This window comes from Helianthus annuus, chromosome 2 (assembly GCF_002127325.2).
Source record: "Helianthus annuus cultivar XRQ/B chromosome 2, HanXRQr2.0-SUNRISE, whole genome shotgun sequence".
Taxonomy (NCBI): Eukaryota; Viridiplantae; Streptophyta; class Magnoliopsida; order Asterales; family Asteraceae; genus Helianthus; species Helianthus annuus.
Genome location: NC_035434.2, coordinates 74,781,732 through 74,803,710, shown reverse-complemented (window position 1 = coordinate 74,803,710; position 21,979 = coordinate 74,781,732). Strand labels below are relative to the sequence as shown.

The window sequence follows — 21,979 nt, the reverse complement described above, 5'->3', positions numbered from 1 at the left end:
ACAGTACGCGCTTACTACAGTGTTAAGCAGCTCCATGTGTTCCTTAGCTACTTCTACACTGATTTTAGAAAAACTTGAAGTGTCAAGCTGTACTGGATTTGACTTTGATTGTTGACCTGCAGCAGATGATGTTCCTCCATAACACGCATATTGTGGTTGTTGAGCAGGAGGAGGAGGAGGTGGTTGTATTGGATTTCCATACAGATCTGTGGTTGGAGGCGGCTTTACAGGAACTTGCACTGGATTGCCATACATATCCGTGCTTGTGACAAACGCCGTTTGAAGTGGAGCATGTGAACCGGCTTTTGCAGATGAAGTAGTGGACGTGCCAAAATACATCTCTGGATTCTGTGGCACTGCAACTCTCTTTGCCTTCAACGTTTCTTCCTGATCCTTGTTCTCCAGAAGCTGCACGAAATCGTTGATATTTGTAGTTTTCAACGTTCCGTTGTACTTCAAGATTTCCAGGAAGTTATTCCATTGAGGAGGCAATGCATCGGCAAACTTCTTTACCACCTCTGTTGGAGTCGTTGTGACTTCAAAATTGGTCAGCTCAGTAAGTAGGTGATAGAAACGGCTTGTCATATCTCCCAAGGACTCCTTATCCATACATGTGAAGCCATCGAATTCTTTCTTCAGTAGATCTCGTCGTAGTTGACGTGTGGCTTCATTACCTACTCCTCTTGTCTTCAATGCATCCCACAGCTTCTTCGTAGTCTTGAAACTGACGAACTGATGATAAATATCCTTGCTCAGTGCTTGAGTGAGAATAGCGTATGCTTTCTTTTCTAAGTCATACGTCTTCTTTTGATCCTCAGGAAGATCGGCAAATGTAGCTGTCGAAGAAGCAGCAACCTCGATAGTTTGATCGAATTCCGTAGTGAACCGCAACCACAACTCTGTATTTTGACCAAGAATATATGTATGGAAACGATCAACCCATCCCGGATATTCATTAAGATGCATCAACTTTGGAGGCCTGTTCAAACTTCCGGTTTCACTTTCGCTTAGTAGAAGACTTTGAATACTCGGAGTTTGATTTGAAACAAACGCCCATTGACCAGCTGGAGTGGCATTTGTTTGTGAGGATGTAGATACCGGAGATTCGGCCCATGATGGAGATTGACTGGTATTCATGTATTTTCCACTGTCTGGAGCCGGACTTCCCCACCAACTTGGATTCATGATAGATGAGCAAAATAAATGCTAAGTAAGAATGATCCGAAAGATACACAGCCGAAGGATCCTGGTCGAAAGATCTGAAATCACAGAAACTTGTTAACTATAAACAGACCACAATCGAAAGATATAACCTTGTTCGAAGGATCAACAGTACTCGAAAGATTACTGTTGACTCTCGAACAATGATTTCGAAAGATTCAAGAACTCGAAAGATTCCCTTTTGAAAGATCCTTATCTTTCGAGTCAAATCCCTATCTTTCGGACACTTATCTTTCGAATAGCTAACTTCCGAAGGATCACACTTGTTCGAATGATCAACAGTGTTCGAAGGATCACTGTTGACTTTCGAGCACTGGCTTCGAAAGACTCAAAATCTCGAAAGATTCACACTTGAAAGATCCTTATCTTTCGAGATAAAACAACTATCTTTCGAAAAGATTCCCTGATCGAAAGATATGTTTCGAACTTCGAAGGACTACTCGAAAGATGTTTATCTATCGAGCTGTCACTGATCGAAGGATTGTCTTTCGATGTCGAAGGATATCTTTCGATGTCGAAGGATATCTTTCGAATGAGCACTGACACACTGACACAGATATGACGGGTTGGTGAAAAGGTGATTGGTTGGTAAGTCAACTTTCGGCAAAAGGGTATGGCAGGCTGACAACAATCTTACCAACCAAGATTTGAAATAAACTATGCCAAAAATGGATAATCTTATCTTCAAACCAGTCACCGGAAGTTTAACCGGAGCTTTCGCCGGAAAACACAAAGTTACTCAAAAACAAGTTTTCAAGTTACCCAACCCTACTTTAAACACTCCCGGTTAGTTTAGACACGTTTTTACTCAAAGAAAATGCAAGAAACTAAGTAAAAACAGGTGCAAAACCAAGTGTTTCAACACACCAAAACTTGTAAAAACCCGGTTTTAAACAAGGTAAAGAGCGAGGCTCTGATACCACTTGTAGGTCCCTTTTTCGCGGAGGATAACGAACCTAAACCTTGTTATACAAACCTACTAGCGAGTGCGGAATCCAAGCTAGCAAGCAAACCGAGTTAGTAGCAAGTAGAGAAACAAACACACAAGTTCACCGATTAACACAACTTGTATTAATGCAATGAGGGTTCGGTTACAAGCTCAATGTTTACAGAAGTGTTCTATAAACTCTCAAAGTGTGTGTGTGAGTTCTGGACAGAATGCTCTCAAAGCTCTCTATCTCTCGGATGTGTAAAATGGCAGAACTTCAGAACTCTATCACACTCAACACATGCATGGGTATATATACCCAACTCAGCAGGTCTGCTCGAAGGATTCGATAGATGGTCCGAAGGATCATCTATCGATCACAACATGTTCGAAAGATGAGCATTGACCTCGAAGGATCATCCTTCGAGGTCTAATCAGTCGAACCATATCTTTCGTGCACCTCGAAGGATCAACAGCATCCTTCGAGGATCTATCCTTCGATCAGAACATCTTTCAACTGTTTGACTAAGTCAAACCAGGAGGACGGTTGACTTTGTCAACTTACAGGACTGACAAGGACATCGTTTACATACAGACCGAATACAGACAAAGTACAGACACAAGTGCACCAACATAGATTCCTGGTGTTGGATTCTAATATTTCTTGTTTTGGCTGCCTTTTGTCCCCTTCTTTGGAAACTCTCCGGGTGAGCTTCTTTTGCTCATTATCCAAAAAAATTCCGAGACATGATCTTGTAAAGTATCCAAAAATCCCTAGTGCCCGTAAGGCGATTATTTGTTCACTACGTGCAAATGATATGTAAAATTACTCAATAGTGATATTTTTAAACTAGCATAACAAATATATTGGGTTTGTCCGTCATTATAGATTGAACTTGAATGCATGTGGAAGTTGAATCGACAGTATTTAAATATTGCAGATTTGCAGCCATGAACACAAACATAATTTGAATGCAAATCTTTTCAAGAAACTATGAAGTTCACATAGTTTATAATATGTTTTGATCATTGAAAACGGATTATTATATGAAACATGAAAAATCACATCATACATGTAAAAGATTATCAATAACAATCCAGTTATAGAAATCAAGGTTCGTTTATCCTGTATCGGAAAAGAGAAATTTCGCAACACATAATCTTTTAAAGGATCCAAAAATCCCTAGTGCTTATTGAAACCGGTTAATCTCTTAACATCACATACTTAGTTAGACAATTAGAATTAATATTACATATGGCGGTTATGAAGTTGAAGGACCAAGGTTGTCAACATGTAAGATGGTAACTACCATCATATTCGAAAAGGTGTGTCTACACACACACATCAATACCGAACCAGTACAAGGCAACAAAGGGACAGACGCGACTGTTGGATCGAGTGGACAAGATTCATCGCACCTCTTCAAGTTTCAATCACAACCATACATCCAAGAGACGTGTCCTTTCACGAAGAGACGCAACCATTCACTCGTACCCGTAGAAAACTATAAATAGGATAGATTGTTTTCATTTGTAATTTACACATTCTCAATTCGATTTGTATACGTTCATTCGATTATTACAAGTTATTGTTATTCAAAGTTTATCACGCTCATTTAGAGATCAAGATCCAGTTCAGGCCAACAAATTGGTATCAGAGCGTCAGGCTCTAAGCGTGGGAATCGCAAGGCATCGCAGGGAATTCGCGATCAGGTTTCACTTTCGTTTTAAATTCGCAAAAGTTTCATTTCAGAATTTTAATTTTCGGTTCTAGGGTGATCGGTTGAACCGAAGGGTTAGGAATCTAGGGTTCGTTTTGATTCCGGGGTTAAGTGCGAATTAGATTGGTTTGGTTGTTTGGTTATTACACGATTTGGGTAATCGGGGTTGTTGAGATCTATTGAAACCAAAAGAAAGTTTATTAGAAGTGAAGATTATTAGGCAGGAAGATATGTCAGGATCAACCGGGCAAAGTCCGATAATAATACAGAAAGATGGAAATTCTCTTTCCCAGTTTCAAGGTCCGATTCTGAAACCAACAAACTATACGGTTTGGGCTATTCGTATCGAGACGATTCTTGAAGCGAATGGTTTGTGGGAAACGATTGAACCGGCAGAAAATGCAACGGTAGACACTAAGAAAGATAAGTCTGCAATTGCATATCTGTTTCAAGCAATACCAGAAGACGTTGTATTGCAAGTTGCAAGTTGTAAAACTGCAAAAGAGATTTGGGATAATCTAAAGGTTAGACACGTTGGCGTTGATCGGGTACAAAAGGCGCGTATGCACACGTTATTGTCAGAATTATTACAAATGAGGGATGACGACACTATTGATTCGTTTACTGCAAAGATTAATAGTATCGTTACCCGAGCAACTGAAGTAGGAACGACATTGAGTCAACCGACTCTAGTACGCAAACTCTTAAATGGCGTACCGGATAAGTTTACTCAAATCGTTGAAGGAATACCAAAACCTAGTTCACTCGCTGGCATCCATGGCTGAATGGTTAAAGCGCCCAACCGGGCAAATTCGTAGGTTCGATTCCTGCTGGATGCGTCGTCAATCAAGAAGTCTTTCCGGGAATTCCTTATCCGTAAGTCAAGCAGGCAAAGTCGACTATTCGTCTTCACTTACTCAAAGGAGCCCCTGAATGCAGACCAATCCCCCAAGGGACTAAGCGCATTCAGTTATCTTTCAAAGAGCTTATTCGAAAACAACTATTTTTGAATAATCAAATAAGTTTTTCTTATCTGGAGATGCAAATGGAATGGCATTAGAGGCTGCTTCTATGAAAGCACCTGAGTCAGTGATGCCAACAACTTGTATGAGAGAATGGAGAATGCTCTAATGGACAGGATGGAAATGCTAGTTCATAGAGAAATTGACCCACGTAGGGAAGATGATGAGCAACTGGGATTCCCCATGATGAGAGAAACTAAGCAACACTCCATAAATAAGTAGAAGAAGGCCTCTTTCGACTGCTGTTTCTTAATCAGTTTTGGTTGTTTCAGGAAAGGCTGTACCAGAAGTAGCGGGATATCGAAAAGTAAATGCTATACCGGAAACGCGATATCTAAAGTTAATCTCGCCTGTGACAGCGATGAAGACTCGATGCTTGAGTCTGTCATGAGTGAAGATGCCACTAGGGAAGCACTGGGAACGGCAGAAGACACACCAGTAGTGGAGGCAGGAATCAAAGTAGAGTTCTCAGAGGAAGAAGGAGCTGTTGAGTCAGATGTGGCATTAGACTTCAAATAGGTTCTTCTCGAAGTGGTCATTAGTAAGCCAAGGAAGTTCTTTCCCCAAGGCAAAGAGTCCTCCAAGTGTGCCTTCTGCCTCGACAACACCAGAATGACAAAACAAAGCCATTTCTGGAATCTAGTGTTAGCCAACGATCGCTGGGACGCAGTGCATCAGCCAAACCCATTTGACGTGAGGTTCCTTTCTTCAAGGCCGATTTGGGGGTCTTTTTCGATAGTTCACCCCGACAAGTGTGTATTCAATCCGCTTCACTCACATTACAAGCGCTTCCTGAATTACATCCATCCTTGACAAGCGTTTGAGAGTTCTAGCATGACGACGGCCTTACGATCTAGAAACCATGACGCTAGAAGAAGCGGTCGGAAGACTAAAGACATATGAAGAACGACTCAAGTTAAAGAAAGGAAATCAAGGAGAAAGCCAAGATAGGCTTATGTTCACACATAATGATAACACCAGAGGAAGGAAATCTGGAAACCGCGGTCGTGGTAGATTTAACCAGACGCGTGGAAATTGGCGAAACAACGGAAATAGGCAAAGTCCCAGAAACGAAGGATCTACATCTAGACCTAGGAACGGAAGTTCTAGAAATTGGAGGAAGTTTGCAAGAACCGACCTAAGTAAGATCCAATGTTTTAAGTGTCAAAAGTTTGGACACTACAAGAAGGACTGTTCTGAGAAAGACGAAGTACAAGAACATTCAAACCTCGTCGAGGAAGACGAAGCACCCGTATTGCTAATGGCAATACAAGAAGAAAATGTTCAAGAAAGGGCTCTGCTAAACGAGGAACGTATAAAACCAACAAGCTACGTCTCAGAAAATGAAAATCTATGGTACTTAGACAACGGGGCCAGCAACCACATGACAGGAGTGCGAAGTCACTTCAAGGAGTTAGATGAAACAGTGACAGGGCAAGTACGTTTCGGTGATGGGTCACACGTAGAAATTAAAGGCAAAGGTTCAATACTACTGGAATGTCTGAACCAAGAACAAAAGATTGTTTCACATGTCTACTACATTCCAAGTCTGAAAACCAATATATTGAGCCTTGGACAACTTACAGAAATCGGTTGCAAAGTGGTTATGGATGGAGATCTACTTACTATCCGAGATCGAAATAGAAAGCTAATAATGCGAGTCAAGAGAATGAAGAACAGGCTGTACAAAGTCAAACTGAAGACGGGAAAACCAATCTGCTTACTATCAAAGACCGAAGACACAGCATGGTTATGGCACGCGAGGTTAGGCCATTTACACTTTGATGCTATTAAGGAAATGACTCGTAAGAACTTGGTACATGGAGTTCCCCAAATAAGTCATGCTAGTCAAGTCTGTGACGCATGCTTATTAGGAAAGCATAGTAGGGCACCATTTCCAAATCAGGCAAAGTTCAGATCTTTAAAACCTCTGGACTTAGTCTACGGAGATTTGTGTGGTCCTATAACTCCACCAACACATGCTGGGAAGAAGTATATATTCTTACTTGTAGACGACTGTACTCGCTACATGTGGGCATATTTACTAACTTCCAAGGATCAAGCATTCGAAACATTTAAGGAGTTCAAAGAAAAGGTGGAAAAGGAAGCGCAAACCAAGTTAAAAATGCTAAGGACGGATAGAGGAGGTGAATTCACATCGGCTGAATTCAACAAGTATTGCAAAACCAACGGCATAGCAAGACAGCTTACAGCGCCATATTCCCCATAGCAAAATGGAGTAGTAGAAAGGCGAAACAGGACGATGTTATCCACTACTCGCAGTATGCTAAAGGCAATGAACATGCCACAGAACTTTTGGGGTGAAGCAATACGACACGCAATATACGTACTAAACAGGGTTCCGACAAAAGCCCTGGTGAACAAGACACCATATGAAGCACTAAAAGGAAGGAAGCCAAATTTAGAACACTTGAAGGTTTTTGGCTGCACTGCTTACGCTAAGGTACTACCACTTCAACAAAAGAAGTTAGATGATAGAAGTGCACCTATGGTTTACCTTGGAATAGAAGAAGGATCAAAAGCATACAGATTATATGATCCAGCAAAGAACAAGATATGCGTCAGTAGGGATGTAAAGTTCATGGAAGGTCAACCATGGAACTGGAATAGTTATATGGAAACGGTAGATTCAGGGAATCCCGAATGGACAAACTTTGTCATTCAAGATGATGACATACCACCAGAGTTAGAAGAATATGAGCCAAGTAGTCCAGGCGGTAGCGGGCCACATCATGACGATTCAGGAGTAGATCAGACAGAAGAACCAGACTCCTATGTAACCCCGCCAGCATATTCATACAATCAGAACTCAGCAGGAAGTTCAAGCAGTCTATCAAGTGGAAGCCCATCCACCTCTGAAAGTACAACAGAAAGTATTAGTGACACTCCAGTAAGACTAAGAAGTCTCGAAGACCTGTATGAAGAGACAGAAGAAATTCAACTAGATCCACATGAATTATTACTCGCTGAAGAAGAACCAAGGAATTACAAGGAAGCATCTAGTGACAGAAAATGGATTGAAGCAATGAAGGCTGAGTTAGACTCAATAAACAAGAATAACACTTGGAGTTTGACGGAATTGTCAAGAGATCACAAGGCAATAGGTTTAAAGTGGGTATTCAAGACTAAGAAAGATGCAAACGGAAACATTGTTAGACACAAAGCAAGGCTAGTTGCAAAAGGATATGTTCAGCAACACGGAATAGACTTTGATGAAGTTTTTGCACCAGTAGCACGTATGGAAACAGTACGACTAATGTTGGCTTTAGCAGCATATCAAGGTTGGGAGGTACATCATCTAGATGTGAAATCTGCATTCCTGCACGGAGACCTCAAAGAGGAAGTCTATGTATCACAACCAGAAGGATTTATAAAGCCAGGAAATGAAGGAAAGGTTTACAGACTATCAAAAGCACTGTATGGATTGAGACAAGCACCAAGAGCTTGGAATACGAAGTTAGATCAAACCCTAAATTCACTTAACTTCAAGAAGTGTACTTTAGAAAACGCAATCTATACAAGGACGAGTGAAGCTTCTACGCTAATAGTTGGAGTCTACGTTGATGACTTGATAGTCAATGGAACATCAAAGAAGGAGATAGACATCTTCAAATCTCAGATGAAGAACAAATTCGATATGAGCGATCTAGGATTGCTAGCATACTATCTGGGAATAGAAGTAATTCAAACAGGGGGTGAGATAGGCATCAAACAGACAGGATATATCAACAAGATACTCAAAGACGCCGATATGTTATCCTGCAACGACACAAAGACACCCATGACTCCAGGAACTCAATTGACGAAGACTGAAGAAGGAGATCTAGTAGATGCAACACACTACAGAAGCCTGATAGGTTCTCTCAGGTACTTACTGCATACAAGACCAGATCTGTGTTACCCAGTCAGTCTACTTAGTAGATTCATGCAAGAACCAAAAGAACAACACCTGAAAGCAGTAAAGCAAATACTACGTTATATCAAAGGAACTAAAGAGCATGGAATCATCTACAAAAGACAAGGAGGATGTAAGATCACAGGTTATAGCGACAGTAGTTTTGGAGTTAATACAGACAAAGGAAAAGGAACAACTGGTCTGGTATTCTACTTTGGAGAATCACCTATAACCTGGTGTACACAGAAGCAACAAACAGTGGCACTATCATCATGCGAATCGGAATTCATGGCAGCCACTGCAGCAGCATGTAAAGCACTATGGCTTAAAAGATTGTTAAGTGAAATCACAGGCTGGAAGGAAGAAAAGATAACACTCAGAGTAGATAATATTTCAGCAATAGCACTCATGAGAAATCCAGTCTTTCATGGAAGAAGCAAGCACATTGATACACGCTATCACTTCATAAGAGAATGCGTGGAAAATGAAGATATCACTGTGGAACACATAAGTGGAGAACTACAACGGGCAGATATAACAAAAGCACTAGCAAGGATCAAGTTTGCTACAATGAGGGAACTGCTCGGAATTCAAGATTTGAAGCAACTCATGGATGTTCGAGATTAAGGGGGTGAATGAAACCGGTTAATCTCTTAACATCACATACTTAGTTAGACAATTAGAATTAATATTACATATGGCGGTTGTGAAGTTGAAGGACCAAGGTTGTCAACATGTAAGATGGTAACTACCATCATATTCGAAAATGTGTGTCTACACACACACATCAATACCGAACCAGTACAAGGCAACAAAGGGACAGACGCGACTGTTGGATCGAGTGGACAAGATTCATCGCACCTCTTCAAGTTATCACAACCATACATCCAAGAGACGTGTCCTTTCACGAAGAGACGCAACCATTCACTCGTACCCGTAGAAAACTATAAATAGGATAGATTGTTTTCATTTGTAATTTACACATTCTCAATTCGATTTGTATACGTTCATTCGATTATTACAAGTTATTGTTATTCAAAGTTTATCACGCTCATTTAGAGATCAAGATCCAGTTCGGGCCAACACTTATGATGCAATTATTTATCAACTCTATGAAATTTATGTGTATCTTTACTTTATAATGATATTATAAACTAGCATGACGAGCGCATTGGCACGTCTGTTATTACGTAACCATGATGCATGTGGCTGTCGAATCGACAATATTCCGCAGATTCGCATCAATAATATGAACACCCTTTTGTCTTTAGAAATTTTTTTCAAACTATGAAGTTTACATGATGTGTAAAATGTTCTGATCTTTGAAAATGGAGTATTTCATTAAAACATTAAATAATGCATCATATATGTAAAAGATTTAAATTCAGAATCCAAGTACAAAATCAAATATGCATCATTGCAAAATATAAATTCCATGGTGCATTAGTTTGTATAAAAAAAAAAAAAAGACTTTTTCAAACCAACAAGTGAAGAACTATAATTTTACAGTAATTATGCACAACTGATCATGATTTTCATAATTTGATTCATCATTATACAAAAAAAAAAAAAAAAAAAAAAAAAAAAAAAAAAAAAACAATTCCACACACATACAAGTTCATAATTACTTGATTTATAAACGTAAAATGATGCAAAAATTAGGGATAGTAGTTTTTATAAAAAAAATCTATTTCAAACCAATAAGTGAAGAACTTTTAATCACATGTATTAATGATAATTTTACTGTAATTCATCAGAATTCTAAACATTAATGCAGACAAGTTCATAATTACTTGATTTATAAACATAAAATGATGCAAAATTAGGGAAAATAATTCATAAAACTGCTTTTAAAATTCAGATCGATTAATTGAAGATCGATCGTACATAAAATATATGCAGCAGAAACAGCAAATTCATCTCAATCAAGCAAAATTCGTACATGCAGATGTACGATCTATCAAAAACCAAAAAAAAAAAGTTCAATCAACACGATCGAACAAACCCGTAACTTTAATCCGATCGAAAAAATCAATCGCAAGTTCTACAAGCAGCAAACTATTGTCCACATAAAATCAAAAAATTCAAAGGATCCGAATCCCTTAGAACAAAAAAAAAAAAAAATAAACAACAAATTACGCAAAATAGAACATATGAATGATCAAAACTAGTGTTGACATATGATCGAAAGATTGGAGGACATAAAGAGCGAAATTGAAGAAGGGTACTCACCAATTTGCAGTCAAAAAACAATGTGGATTAGATGATGATCAATTTTTGTCAGAGAGAGTAGTGACTGGATCGCAGAGAGAGAATGGGGATGATCTGTGAAAATGGATTTGGAACAAGAAAGAGGATTCTGTATTTAGTCAGAAGATTTCTGCTGCTACATCTGCTGGTCGAGACTTGAGTGTTGAAGGAAATCTATTTTTATATTATTTCGTTGGAGCATTTAGTCTGAAGTCCATTAATTTTAAATTACTTTTCTTGGCTCATATATGTTTAGTTTAATTATATTTTTATTTATACTACTTTTTAAGTTGTTCTGAATGAAACCGGTTAATCTTTTAACATCCTGTACATAGTTAGATAGTTAGAAAATCTATATATATATATATATAAATGAGATGGATTTGAGCAATGTGGCATTTGTCTTTGGCCATCTTGGCTGATGTGGCAATCTGATTTAGGAGGGAAATCCATCTCTAATACCAAAACAAATATTGGACGCGGGATCCGTTTCTTTTTCGGGTCGGAATCTGGATTTGAGTCACCCGCATATATATTCTCTTTTCCTTTGCCAATCCTAACCCTAATTTCCTCCTCCAACGATTGACGCTACTGCTCGACATCATCTCATATTTCAAACCCTAAATACCAAAGCTTTCTTTCATTGTTCTTTGCAGATTCGCATAAACCACAAAGATGGAATTGGATCCCTTATGTTCTTTTCTCTATTACTGATATCTTTCACGCTGTCCCTTTTTCTCCAAACACCAAACCAAACTCTTGCTGCATCTGGTTCTTCCTTCGCGATTCATCAATATTAATTACAAGTATGTTTTTCGTTCTTGATCTTTGATGTTTTTGTTCTCTGATTCGAATAGTGTTAATCGTATTATTGGTTTTTTTTTGTTTTAATTTTGCTCTGATAGACACTACATACTCAATGTCTATAAACGGTTCTTTTTTATGGCTATTCTTCAATTGGTAACACAGGTCTGATGTTCTTTTTTGATTTTGATGTTTTTGATATATTATTGTTATAAATCTTTGATTTGTTGTTTTGGACTTCACAAACCCGACATATTGTATCTCTACCTATTGTTCGTCTTTTAGGCGATTCTTCAATTGTAAACACATGTATGTTGTTTCTTCTTGATCTTTGATGTTTTCGGTTTATTTATGTGACAAGTATTTGAATTTTGTTTCTTTTTTCAAAAACCCTACATTCTAAATCTGTTCATCCACCAATTTAGTTGACAACGATTCCTCAATCGGCTTCACACGTATGTTTTTTTGTTTCATTATATGTATTTTGTTTAGAAATCAAATATACAAATATATTTTGTTGTTGATTTCATGAATCATGTTACATAATGAATGATATGAAATATGAGATTCGTGTTTTTAGATTTAGGTTTTCGTCAATCTATGAGTGAGTTATTGTATGTTTGGCTGGAAATATTGACGCCCAAGGAAATATTACGATAGTATAACAGTTGAATATGCGAATGAAAAGTTCTTTGTTATTTAGCAATTTCTCATAACTTTTAGGAGAGTCAGAGGCTCATATCGTAACAGCTTGGGCCTACCGAAAGTTCTTTTTGTCTAAAAGTTATAAATTAATTATTATTAATAGTAATTAGCGTCTCAACAGAAGAAGTAATATTTCAATCATAAGTTGGCTACAATTTATAGTTTATTGTTTGGTTTGTGTTAGGCTTTTCGTTTGCTTCTTTGGGTTTTTCATCTGCTACTCTGCTTGCTTCGCCTTTTAGATCAAATCCCCATTGGGATTTATTGATTTCAGTCACCACGTTGATAACTACATCGTATTTAGGGTTAGTAATTTTGGAAGTGACTGAATGTTCACAATGTATAATTGCAGAGGTTGAAGTGTAGTGTCAATTCCTCCTTCAAGTCAGCCATACGAGGTACCTTTGTATTTCTGTTATCCAAGAATGAAGGTTATTCATACATCAAGTAAATTTCTTGGGCATATATGTCTTATAGATATTAATTGGACTTTTATGGATCTTTGCATTGTTGTGTAATGCTTTGTGGTCTATGGCTTCCCTTAGAAGCTTTGCAGAAAAAATAAGTAGAATCACTTTGAAAGAGAGAATACGAGAGATAGAAAAAGAGAGCCTGGCCGAGCCACGGTGGGTATTGTGGATATGCAGCCTTGTGAGTCAACCTGACCCAACTTCACACGGTACCAAGTTTCTTATTTCATAAGTAAATTTAAAGTTAATGTGGGATTCTGTTTGAGTTTCTCTAAGAGTACTGACAATTCATCTACTCATGTTTTTTTGTAATTAGGCTTGGCTGATGCTTCTAGGGCACTTCCTATTAATTTGAGTTTTGGTGTTATAAACGTATAGAGGTATTAATTACAAGTACTTGCAAAGAACACATTTATTGAATTTTGTTAATCTAGATAAGTAAATATGTGTATGCAGTTTCATGACAATTATATAAGCTTCATCTATTTGTAGGTACTTGCTCGAAGTAGCTTTGCCCTTTCGTATTTGGAAGAGCCGAAACAACCCAGGTTTGTTTTGTTGGGTAGTGGATTAAAGTGGGTTTGGTTGAAACATGCCGATGTAAGTAAATTTGTATTACAACAAATGGAAGAGGATAAATATAAAAAAAATAATTTGTAAGTAGATGCAGGGGAAATCATTACAATTTTGGAAACTTACAAGGCACCGATCAGTACGGAAAGACCATAATCGAAATGCTCTTATCTGAGGTACCAACATAATGTTGTTTATACACACAAGCATGCTTGATAGTTTATTTCGTAAAACTTCTGACATCCAACCTGAATATGTTGTGATATTCTGTAGGCACAACCTGATAAAATCTGTTCTCAAATGAATTTATGCACTTTTGACGGTTCGCGAGATGTTAGGCCAGTCTCACCTTGCAAGTTGCGTAAACTTTTGTCATCCCCGTTTGTTACTAACAGTTATTTTTAACAGTTCAATAATCGAGAGTGTGGTTGACAAGAATAATAGGAAGTCTTCTGCTGGATTAAATGACGGGATTTGTACATTCTGTGAGATGGTTGTTGTTTGGATGCAAAGCCAACTTAAACGAAACCAGACTGAAGATAGCATAATTAATTATGTCAATGAGGTGAAGTAATATATGTGATCAAAGAAAGAAACCAGAACACACACGCATATATATGGAGTATTGGGTCTGAGGTTTTCATTTATCTAAATGCAGTTGTGTGACCGAATACCCAGTGCTATGGGAGAATCTACAGTGGATTGCCACAGTCTTTCCAACATGCCTAATATCGCCTTTACTATTGGCGGTAAAACTTTTGAGCTCACCCCAGAACAGGTGATAACATATTCTACTGGCTTCTTGGTACAAATCATAATATGTTTTTTTATTCCGTCAAATATGTAGAGATAAAAATGACTTCCGTTCTAATATTTATTTTCAATATGCATAGCTTTTTTAAATATGGTTGATATTACGAAGACATGGCAAGGTGGACACTCAACAATAATATGCTCAAATATAGCGTTACAAGGCACCTACTTACTGCAGACATTCACCAGCTCTTTAAAGGTGAAATACGATTATTGTAATATGGATTTGGAGCTAGGGGTCTAAATGGAAGCAATCTCTTTATCCCCTGTGACAGAGGTACGACTTGCCTAGATCCCACCCTCCCCAGACTCTATCAATAGCCTGGCTATGGGTGGGATTGTTGAAGAAAAATGAGTACTTTTTACGGAAAACATTTTAGTTTTGTGGCATCGTTGTGACAGGTGGATGTTAAATCGGAATCTGAGGCCAAAAAGTTTTTGGATTGTTTCCAAACAGAACGAAAATTAGATGCAATTCTTTCTTTTTGTTCATTTATGGTTGTGAAGGGTGGAGAGACCACATGCCAGGTACTGTAAAATGTCACAAATGAGGGTGGTTGTACTTTTATGTAAGATAACAAATGATATTGGTTGCATAACAATTTATAAACTTCACATGTATTTTTGCCAATTATAACTTTACAGTTGGAATTTTTTAACTAAAAACATGTTTTTGATTTTTCTTGCTAGATTCTCGGGAGGTTCAATCGTGCTCGTGCAGCCCGGCTAACTCTCCCTCACTTTGTTTGTGAGACACCACTATTTATGCCCGTTGGAACACAAGGTCATAATTTTGAGTTACAGTACATGTGATATGTTTCCTATTTTGAGCATCATTAATCTGGCACATAGACACACAAACACTGCATGTTCATATCTTATATATCATTTGTAACAGAAGTATGTTTTTACGGCTACAGGGACAATAAAAGGTTTGACCACCAACCAACTTGAGGATATTGGATGCCAAATTATACTCGGAAATACATATCATTTAGCACTCCGTCCGACTTCTGAGCTTATAGATGAATTAGGTGGTCTTCACAAATTTATTGACCTTTAGAATTTCTTCTGTAGGTGCTGGGTAAAGTGTGGTCAATAGCCTTCAAGTATAATTTCCTCATGCCACCATATTATTCTTTTCTGATACGATCTCTAGCTTCCTTTGAAGGTATACTAATCATTTATCTAATAATTTTCTGGATGTCCAATCATGTATAGAATATATTTATATATCTTTGTAATTCATCGGATTGTCAATGGCTAGAGATCCAAATTTGAATACTTTTGAAGATTCATACCCATATGTCGTTCATAAACTTCTCACATATAGTTCACCTGATACAAGGAAGATTATGCACGCGCTGCTCAACTTTTAAATGTTTTCCTTTCTATTTTCCTGAACTGAAATATATGGCACTTAAATTTATCTGAATGTAACTCATTGTTATCAATGTCCGTATCTGATTTCATAGATTCCTCTTAGATTGTGCCAAAAGATAAGAACTACAATGGAAGAAGATTGTTTTTTTCTTGAAGGTCGGGGAAACAAGTTATGTGACAATGTCATTTGGTTCAGGGTTTTACTGAGCTTCGCTGATGTAATTTATCTACTTGGATTATTGTTTGTATGCTGAGATGTATCATGTACTTTACTATTTCGTGTTGCATGAAAGTTGATAGGAATTCCCGTAATTAATAGTATTAATTTTATTTAAAAGTTTTTTTTGTGGTTGGCAATTGTTTTATCGTTTTACGGGTGCCGAATAGGTGGGCCGGAGAAGACAATACACCATTCCGAGACACTAAATTTTTTGACCTGAAATGTTGACATGTCCGAACGAACGTGTTTATCTTCTGACCAATACGAAACCACCTTTGTTAAGCAATAGAGAAATCGAGTGTTGTTGTTTCCTAAGGCTTCTATCAAGCTTCATAAATGTATCAACTATTGTATTGTGGCCTATTTATAGGTTCTTAATTTGAGTTTTAATGATTATAAAAGTTTTCAAATTAACAGCATAGTTTTCTTTTTAAACTCATGTAGCAACTCTACTGTGCTATTGATAATGCAGACATATTTAATTATACCTTCTAATAAAGGCCATAATATAGAAGCTTTAATACATGGTCTGAGCAAAGAGCACATGAAGAAAGTGAAAGATTGAGGCGAGTAGTTGGTTGCGGCTCAGAATTAAATCGATGGTCTGAGGAAAGCTTGGGTTTTTTTCAGTTTTTTGTTTTAAAAGTTAAAGCGATGAACTTATTCATTAATTTTTTTTAATACTTAACTAAATACTAGCGTAGCAAGTTGGTGGGTCGATGCGGGTTGGGTAATAAGTTAAAACACTTATTTATTAGTGCGGGTTGAAATGGATCTGCCTGGGTTGACCTACAACCATGACTGAGTTATTTTTTCTAAATACAGTTAATGTGTTATTTATTATTATTACAAACAAATTTTTTGTACAATAATGATCTTAAATAAATGATTTAGGAGGCTCTGATACTAGGGATTCAAAATGGGATATACACTCTTGGCACTCATGTTTACACTATGTTATAAATAGGTTTTTTTATGGACATGTTGATGGCCATGATATTGGTCTCAGCTTCGACTAATTATTTACTTCGGAAATTGTCAATTGATGTAGTGTTTTATCTCTTACAACGTAACCGGTTAGATGGATAAAATAAAAAAAAAGTTTGACTAAAAAGGAAACACGCCAAAGGCTTGATGATCTTGAAATTTCTTATTCTTAAAATGGTTAACAATATGAGATATTTGGCAAAGAAAAAAAAACGATGGAAGCCGGAAGAACAATACATGACGAAATGGTTAAAAGACAAGAAGCTCATGAAAATTTTGGTCAAAGAGCACATTCATTGTATATAATTAAGAGATTCCCTGACGGGAATTCCGTCACTATTAGTTTGGTTCGTTAGTGCACAACTTTCAATTAATGACTACAACTTTCAACTTAAAACAATTATAAAACAAGTTTCTTTGCAACCCTAATAACTACAACTTTCAATTCAAAATAATTATAAAACAAGTTTCTGACATAGTTCGATTAATAAAAAGTAAATTTCTCTACCCGCGAAGTTCGCGGGTTATAACCTAGTAGATATTATATAGCGGTTATAAACTTCAAGGGTCAAAGTTGACAAAGTGGAAGTTGGAAACTACCACCCTTTGCGAAAGGGTGTGTCTCCTCCCTCTCAACACTTCGAATCGGTACAAGGCAACAAGAAGGAAAAGACGCAACTATTGGATCGAGTGGACTAGATTCATCACACCTCTTCATGATTCAATCACAACCACATATCCAAGAGACGTGTCCTTTCACGAAGAGACGCAACCATTCACTCGTACCCATAGAAAACTATAAATAGGGACATGTAGATTCATTTGTAACTCACACACACTCTCAATTCGATTTGTATACATTCATTCGATTATTATCAAGTTATTCAAGTTCATTTGTTATTCACGCTAATTTAGAGATCAAGATCCAGTTCGGGCCAACAAATTGGTATCAGAGCATCAGGCTCTAGGCGTGGGAATCGCAAGGCATCGCAGGGAATTCGCGATCAGGTTTCACTTTCGTTTTAAATTCGCAAAGTTCAATTTCGGAATTTTTATTTTCGGTTCTAGGGAAGTCGGTCGAACCGAACGGTTAGGAATCTAGGTTTTGTTTTTGATTCCGGGGTTTTAGTGCGAATTAGTTTGATTTTCGGTTGTTTATTACACGATTCGGGTAATCGGGGTTGTTGAAATCTATTGAAACCAAAAGAAAGTTTATTAGAAGTGAAGATTATTCGGCAGGAAGATATGTCAGGAACATCCAGACAAAGTCCGATAATAATACAGAAAGAAGGAAATTCTCTTTCCCAGTTTCAGTGTCCGATTCTGAAACCAACAAACTATACGGTTTGGGCTATTCGTATCAAGACGATTCTTGAAGCGAATGGTTTGTGGGAAACGATTGAACCGGCAGAGAATGCAACGGTAGACACTAAGAAAGATAAGTCTGCAATTGCATATCTGTTTCAAGCAATACCAGAAGACGTTGTATTGCAAGTTGCAAGTTGTAAAACTGCAAAAGAGATTTGGGATAATCTAAAGGTTAGACACGTTGGTGTTGATCGGGTACAAAAGGCGCGTATGCACACGCTACTGTCAGAATTTGAATTGTTGCAAATGAAGGATGACGACACTGTTGATTCATTTACCGCAAAGATTAATAGTATCGTTACCCGAGCAACTGAAGTAGGAACGACATTGAGTCAACCGAGTCTAGTACGCAAACTCCTAAATGGCGTACCGGATAAGTTTACTCAAATCGTTGCCTCCATGGAACAATACTCCGATCTAGAAACTATGACGCTAGAAGAAGCAGTCGGAAGACTAAAGACGTATGAAAAGCGAATTAAGTTAAAGAAAGGAAATCAAGGAGAAAGCCAAGATAGGCTTATGTTCACACATCAGGATAACACCAGAGGAAGACAATCTGGAAACCTCGGTCGTGGTAGATTTAACCAGACGCGTGGAAATTGGCGAAACAACGGAAACAGGCAAAGTCCCAGAAACGAAGGATCTACATCTAGACCTAGAAACGGAAATTCTAGAAATTGGAGGAAGTTTGCAAGAACCGACCTAAGTATGATCCAATGTTTTAGGTGTCAGAAGTATGGACACTTCAAGAAGGACTGTTCTGAGAAAGACGAAGTACAAGAACATTCAAACCTCGTCGAGGAAGACGAAGCACCCGTATTACTAATGACAATACAAGAAGAAAATGTTCAAGAAAGGGCTCTGCTAAACTAGGAACGTATAAAACCAACAAGCTACGCCTCAGAAAATGAAAACCTATGGTACTTACACAACGGGGCCAGCAACCACATGACAGGAGTGCGAAGTCACTTCAAAGAATTAGATGAAACGGTGACAGGACAAGTACGGTTCGGTGATGGGTCACACGTAGAAATTAAAGGCAAAGGTTCAATACTACTGGAATGTCTGAACCAAGAACAAAAGATCGTTTCACAAGTATACTACATTCCAAGTCTGAAAAGCAATATATTGAGCCTCGGACAACTTACAGAAATCGGTTGCAAAGTGGTTATGGACGGAGATTTACTTACTATCCGAGATCGAAATAGAAAGCTACTAATGCGAGCCAAGAGATTGAAGAACAGGCTGTACAAAGTCAAGCTGAAGACTGGAAAACCAATCTGCCAACTATCAAAAACCGAAGACATATCATGGTTATGGCACGCAAGATTAGGCCATTTACACTTTGATGCTATTAAAGAAATGACTCGTAAGAACTTGGTACATGGAGTTCCCCAAATAAGTCATGCTAGTCAAGTCTGTGACGCATGCTTATTAGGAAAACATAGTAGGGCACCATTTCCAAATCAGGCAAAGTTCAGATCTTTAAAACCTCTGGACTTAGTTTATGGAGATTTGTGTGGTCCTATAACTCCACCAACACATGCTGGGAGGAAGTATATATTCTTTCTTGTAGACGACTGTACTCGCTACATGTGGGCATATTTACTAACTTCCAAGGATCAAGCATTCAAAACGTTTAAAGAGTTCAAAGAAAAGGTGGAAAAGGAAGCGCAGACCAAGTTAAAGATGCTAAGAACGGATAGAGGAGGTGAATTCACATCGGATGAATTCAACAAGTATTGCAAAACCAACGGCATAGCAAGACAGCTTACAGCACCATATTCCCCACAGCAAAATGGAGTAGTAGAAAGGCAAACAGGACGATGTTATCAACTACTCGCAGTATGCTAAGGGCAATGAGCATGCCACAAAACTTTTGGGGTGAAGCAATACGACACACGATATACGTACTAAACAGGGTTCCAACAAAAGCCCTGGTGAATAAGACACCATATGAAGCATTGAAAGGAAGGAAGCCAAATCTAGAACACTTAAAGGTTTTTGGCTGCACTGCTTACGCCAAGGTACTACCACTTCAACAAAAGAAGTTAGATGATAGAAGTGCACCTATGGTTTATCTTGGAATAGAAGAAGGATCAAAAGCATACAGATTATATGATCCAGCAAAGAACAAGATATGTGTCAGTAGAGATGTAAAGTTCATGGAAGGTCAACCATGGAACTGGAATAGTTATATGGAAACGGTAGATTCAGGGAATCCCGAATGGACAAACTTTGTCATTCAAGAAGATGACATACCACCAGAGTTAGAAGAAAATGAACCAAGTAGTCCAGGCAGTAGCGGGCCACAACATGATGATTCAGGAGTAGATCAGACAGAAGAACCAGACTCCTATGTAACCCCACCAGCACAATCAAACAATCAGAACTCAGCAGGAAGCTCAAGCAGTTTATCAAGTAGAGGTCCATCTACCTCTGAAAGTACAACAGAGAGTATTAGCGACACTCCAGTAAGACTGAAAAGTCTCGAAGAACTGTATGAAGAAACAGAAGAAATTCAACTAGATCCACATGAATTATTACTCGCTGAAGAAGAACCAAGGAATTACAAGGAAGCATCTAGTGACAGAAAGTGGGTTGAAGCAATGAAGGCTGAGTTAGATTCAATAAACAAGAATAACACTTGGAATTTGACGGAATTACCAAGTGGTCACAAGGCAATAGGTTTAAAGTGGGTAGTCAAGACAAAGAAAGATGCAAACGGAAACATTGTCAGACACAAAGCAAGGCTAGTTGCAAAAGGATATGTACAGCAACACGGAATAGACTTTGACGAAGTCTTTGCACCAGTAGCACGTATGGAAACAGTACGACTAATGTTGGCTTTAGCAGCATACCAAGGTTGGGAGGTACATCATCTAGATGTGAAATCAGCATTCTTGCACGGAGACCTCAAGGAGGAAGTCTATGTATCACAACCTGAAGGATTTGTAAAGCCAGGAAATGAAGGAAAGGTTTACAGACTATCAAAAGCACTGTATGGATTGAGACAAGCACCAAGAGCTTGGAACACGAAGTTAGATCACACCCTAAAGTCACTTAACTTCAAGAAGTGTACTTTAGAAAACGCAATCTATACAAGGACGAGTGAAGCCTCTACGCTAATAGTTGGAGTCTATGTTGATGACTTGATAGTCACTGGAACATCAAAGAAAGAAATAGACATCTTCAAATCTCAGATGAAGAACAAATTCGATATGAGCGATCTAGGATTGCTAGCATACTATCTGGGAATAGAAGTAATTCAAGCAGGGGGTGAGATAGGCATCAAGCAGACAGGATATATCAATAAGATACTCAAAGACGCTGATATGTTATCCTGCAATGACACAAAGACTCCCATGACTCCAGGAACTCAATTAACAAAGACTGAAGAAGGAGATCTAGTAGATGCAACACATTACAGAAGCCTGATAGGTTCTCTCAGGTACTTATTGCATACAAGACCAGATCTCTGTTACCCAGTCAGTCTACTTAGTAGATTCATGCAAGAACCGAAGGAACAATACCTGAAAGCAGTAAAACAAATACTACGTTACATCAAAGGAACTAAAGAGCATGGAATCATCTACAA

The 21,979-nt window shown here is 38.1% G+C and overlaps 1 protein-coding gene and 1 long non-coding RNA gene across 7 annotated transcripts; both read left to right on the top strand.

Annotated features, from left to right (window-relative positions):
* Positions 1–11,633: 11,633 nt before the first annotated feature.
* On the top strand, positions 11,634–14,159 carry LOC118484127. 3 transcript variants are annotated; one of them, XR_004872780.1, is made up of 7 exons: positions 11,634–11,864; positions 12,920–12,965; positions 13,113–13,246; positions 13,354–13,417; positions 13,530–13,786; positions 13,884–13,966; positions 14,055–14,159. It is a non-coding gene; the product is annotated as an uncharacterized LOC118484127 (long non-coding RNA). The 3 variants fall into 3 exon arrangements; XR_004872783.1 differs by having other exon boundaries at positions 12,920–13,014; XR_004872781.1 differs by having other exon boundaries at positions 14,047–14,109.
* A 348-nt stretch (positions 14,160–14,507) lies between these two features.
* Positions 14,508–16,109, top strand: LOC110904157 (queuine tRNA-ribosyltransferase catalytic subunit 1-like). 4 transcript variants are annotated; one of them, XR_004872779.1, is made up of 5 exons: positions 14,508–14,700; positions 14,826–14,951; positions 15,114–15,207; positions 15,344–15,594; positions 15,899–16,109. XR_004872779.1 is itself a non-coding variant. In XM_035980041.1 (5 exons), the coding sequence occupies exons 1-5, from the start codon at positions 14,668–14,670 to the stop codon at positions 15,509–15,511; spliced, it is 276 nt and encodes a 91-aa protein (XP_035835934.1). In that variant the 5' UTR covers positions 14,508–14,667; the 3' UTR covers positions 15,512–15,677. The 4 variants fall into 4 exon arrangements, 3 of the variants coding, with proteins under 3 accessions (XP_035835934.1, XP_022005681.1, XP_035835933.1); XM_035980041.1 differs by lacking the exon at positions 15,899–16,109 and having other exon boundaries at positions 15,344–15,355; positions 15,501–15,677; XM_022149989.2 differs by lacking the exon at positions 15,899–16,109 and having other exon boundaries at positions 15,344–15,677.
* The last annotated feature ends 5,870 nt before the right edge of the window (positions 16,110–21,979 follow it).

Excerpts from the sequence above, each read along its gene's own strand:
- LOC110904157 (XM_022149989.2), top strand. The coding sequence starts at position 14,668 with ATGGAAGCAATCTCTTTATCCCCTGTGACAGAG. Across the intron at positions 14,701-14,825 it reads CTTTATCCCCTGTGACAGAG|GTGGATGTTAAATCGGAATC; the intron begins GTACGACTTGCC and ends TCGTTGTGACAG. Across the intron at positions 15,208-15,343 it reads TATGCCCGTTGGAACACAAG|GGACAATAAAAGGTTTGACC; the intron begins GTCATAATTTTG and ends TTACGGCTACAG.